This window comes from Pteropus alecto, unplaced genomic scaffold (genome assembly GCF_000325575.1).
Source record: "Pteropus alecto unplaced genomic scaffold, ASM32557v1 C18900626, whole genome shotgun sequence".
Taxonomy (NCBI): domain Eukaryota; kingdom Metazoa; phylum Chordata; class Mammalia; order Chiroptera; family Pteropodidae; genus Pteropus; species Pteropus alecto.
In genome coordinates, this window is record NW_006494271.1 from 1 (window position 1) to 2107 (window position 2107).

General features: G+C 59.9%; 1 protein-coding gene across 1 annotated transcript; it reads right to left on the reverse strand.

Annotated features, from left to right (window-relative positions):
- Positions 1–1041: 1041 nt before the first annotated feature.
- Positions 1042–1798, reverse strand: COMT (catechol-O-methyltransferase). The gene is made up of 2 exons (XM_006925304.3): positions 1584–1798; positions 1042–1269 (listed from the first exon to the last, which is right to left on the reverse strand). The coding sequence occupies exons 1-2, from the start codon at positions 1689–1691 to the stop codon at positions 1057–1059; spliced, it is 321 nt and encodes a 106-aa protein (XP_006925366.2). The 5' UTR covers positions 1692–1798; the 3' UTR covers positions 1042–1056.
- Positions 1799–2107: the final 309 nt, after the last annotated feature.

The window sequence follows — 2107 nt, forward strand, 5'->3', positions numbered from 1 at the left end:
CATACTCCACAGCTGCCCCATTCCTGGCCTATGGGTCTCCTCGTAATTCCACCACTGACCTCTTGTCTCAGCCAAAGCAGGTGACTGGTCCAACTTCTCGTCTCCAGATCCCCTCCCTGTCCACTCCCAGTGCTTGGCGCCTCCCAGAAGCTCCGGGCACCCTTCCCACAGCCATCCCTTCCCACTCTCCACACGCCCAACAGGGATCTTTCCTGAAGACAGGTCTGACTCCTTCCTCACGTGCTAGAGCCCTGTGACCCTGCCTACGTGGCATTTGAGGCCCTCCACACACAGCCCCTGTTCACTGCCCCAAATCTGTCCCCTCCGAGAACATTCGTGCCCTCGTGCCCTTTCATGCCCGCCAGGCCAGTGCTGTTTCCTTCCCACCGTGTCCAGGCACCTGGCCCTCCACTCACACCAGAACCACTGGGTTCGAGGTGCTGCCTGGCCTCCAGACAAGGCTCCAGCGGCCACGCTCTCTGTGCTCAAGGCCCCCTTGCACTGGGCAGTGTCTGGCCCATGGGGGAGGTGAAGTGGATGAGCACGGGATGGACAATGTAAGCTGAGATGCCGGGGCAGGACCAAGCGTCCCAAGCGCTCTGTGACAGCAAAGGAGCTGCTAAGTGTCCCCTTGACCACCCAGAAGGGACAAGGCAATAGTTATCAGTATTAAGTTCCACACGTCAGCTCACTAAAGACCCCAAGCTCCACCCTCCTGGGGACAAGGCTGCCCCACTGGTCACCACGTGGTGCCGATTGAGCAATTGGCACTGAGGGCTGGCACAGTTTGGGGCTGGGATTGGGGGACGGGAGCACAGGAGGATGTACAACAACGAGACTCGGGAGGAAGAAGTGCAGGATTGATGCTGATTTCCCCAGCCAGCACCAGCCGTACAGCTGGGACAGCTGGCACGGCTGTCTGGCTGCTTCTGTTCTGCCTCCTCTGCCTGTGCCCTTTCAGATCAAACCATCTGGTCCATGGGTTCACCCCACCCTGCCACCCTGGCACAGGCAGGGCAACATGAGCCACCTGTGGCCCCCAGGGCCCCTGACTCTTCAGAGAGCCTGAGGCCCATCAACAGGGCAGCCACGGCAGCAGCAGCCAGCCCATCCCAGACAGGCAGCTGTGCAACTCACCTCTAGGAGGAGTGTGTCTGGCAGGTACCGGTCCTTCCAGTGGTCAAGGAAGACCATGTCTAGTGTATCCACATCGTATTTCTTTTTCAGCTGAGGGATGATGTCCTGGGATGCTCCGACGACAATGGTTACCTGGAACAGTGCTCCCCATCAGTGCCTATGCCCATGGGGGTCAGAGACTACCCTGCCTGGACTCCCAGGCGAGCGTCCATCGACAGCTTCTTTGGGGTTCTGGGGACAGCCTTGGGAATTTCCTGCTCTGTGAAAAAGGGCAGCAAGACCGCCCTCACAGAGCTGCTGTGAAATCTGGCCCAGGAGGTACTGTGGGCCTGGCTACAGCACGGTGCATGTGGCCTTGAACTACATGGAGCATGCCCTGGGCCCTCCCTCCCACCCTCCCACTGGAGCCTCAGTGTCTATATCTGTCATCAGGGAAGGTGCTGCACCTTGTCCTGCAGGCCTGCGAAGTCCACCATCTGCTGAGTGATGGCGGCGTAGGCGGGATTGATCTCGATGGTGAGCAGGCGAGCACTGGGTGGCATCAGGCGGGCCATCCGTATGGCCGAGTAACCGCAGTAGGCCCCCAGCTCCAGCAGAATGGAGGGGCTCTGCTCCTGCACCACTGTGTCCACAATCTGGCCTGGGGTGGGTGGAGGAGGAGGTTAGCACAGGCAGAGTGAGGAGACTCACGCCCAGTCTTGGGGTTCCTTCTGAATGAGCGACAGCCCCTCCCAATGCCTGGTCCCCAGCCCTCCCCCAAGGCCCCGGTCCCACTGTACATACCTTCCGAGCTCCATTGGTCCCTCAGGCCCCTTTGCCTTTGCACACGCTGGTCCTTCTCTCTTTTCCATAGTCCCTGACTGACTCCAACTTGTCCTAACCAAGAACAGCCCTCTACAGAAGCCCCTACCCCTCCATGCCCATGGGCTGCACTCAGGGCCTGCCTGGCTCCCTCAAGTTGGACAGTTTC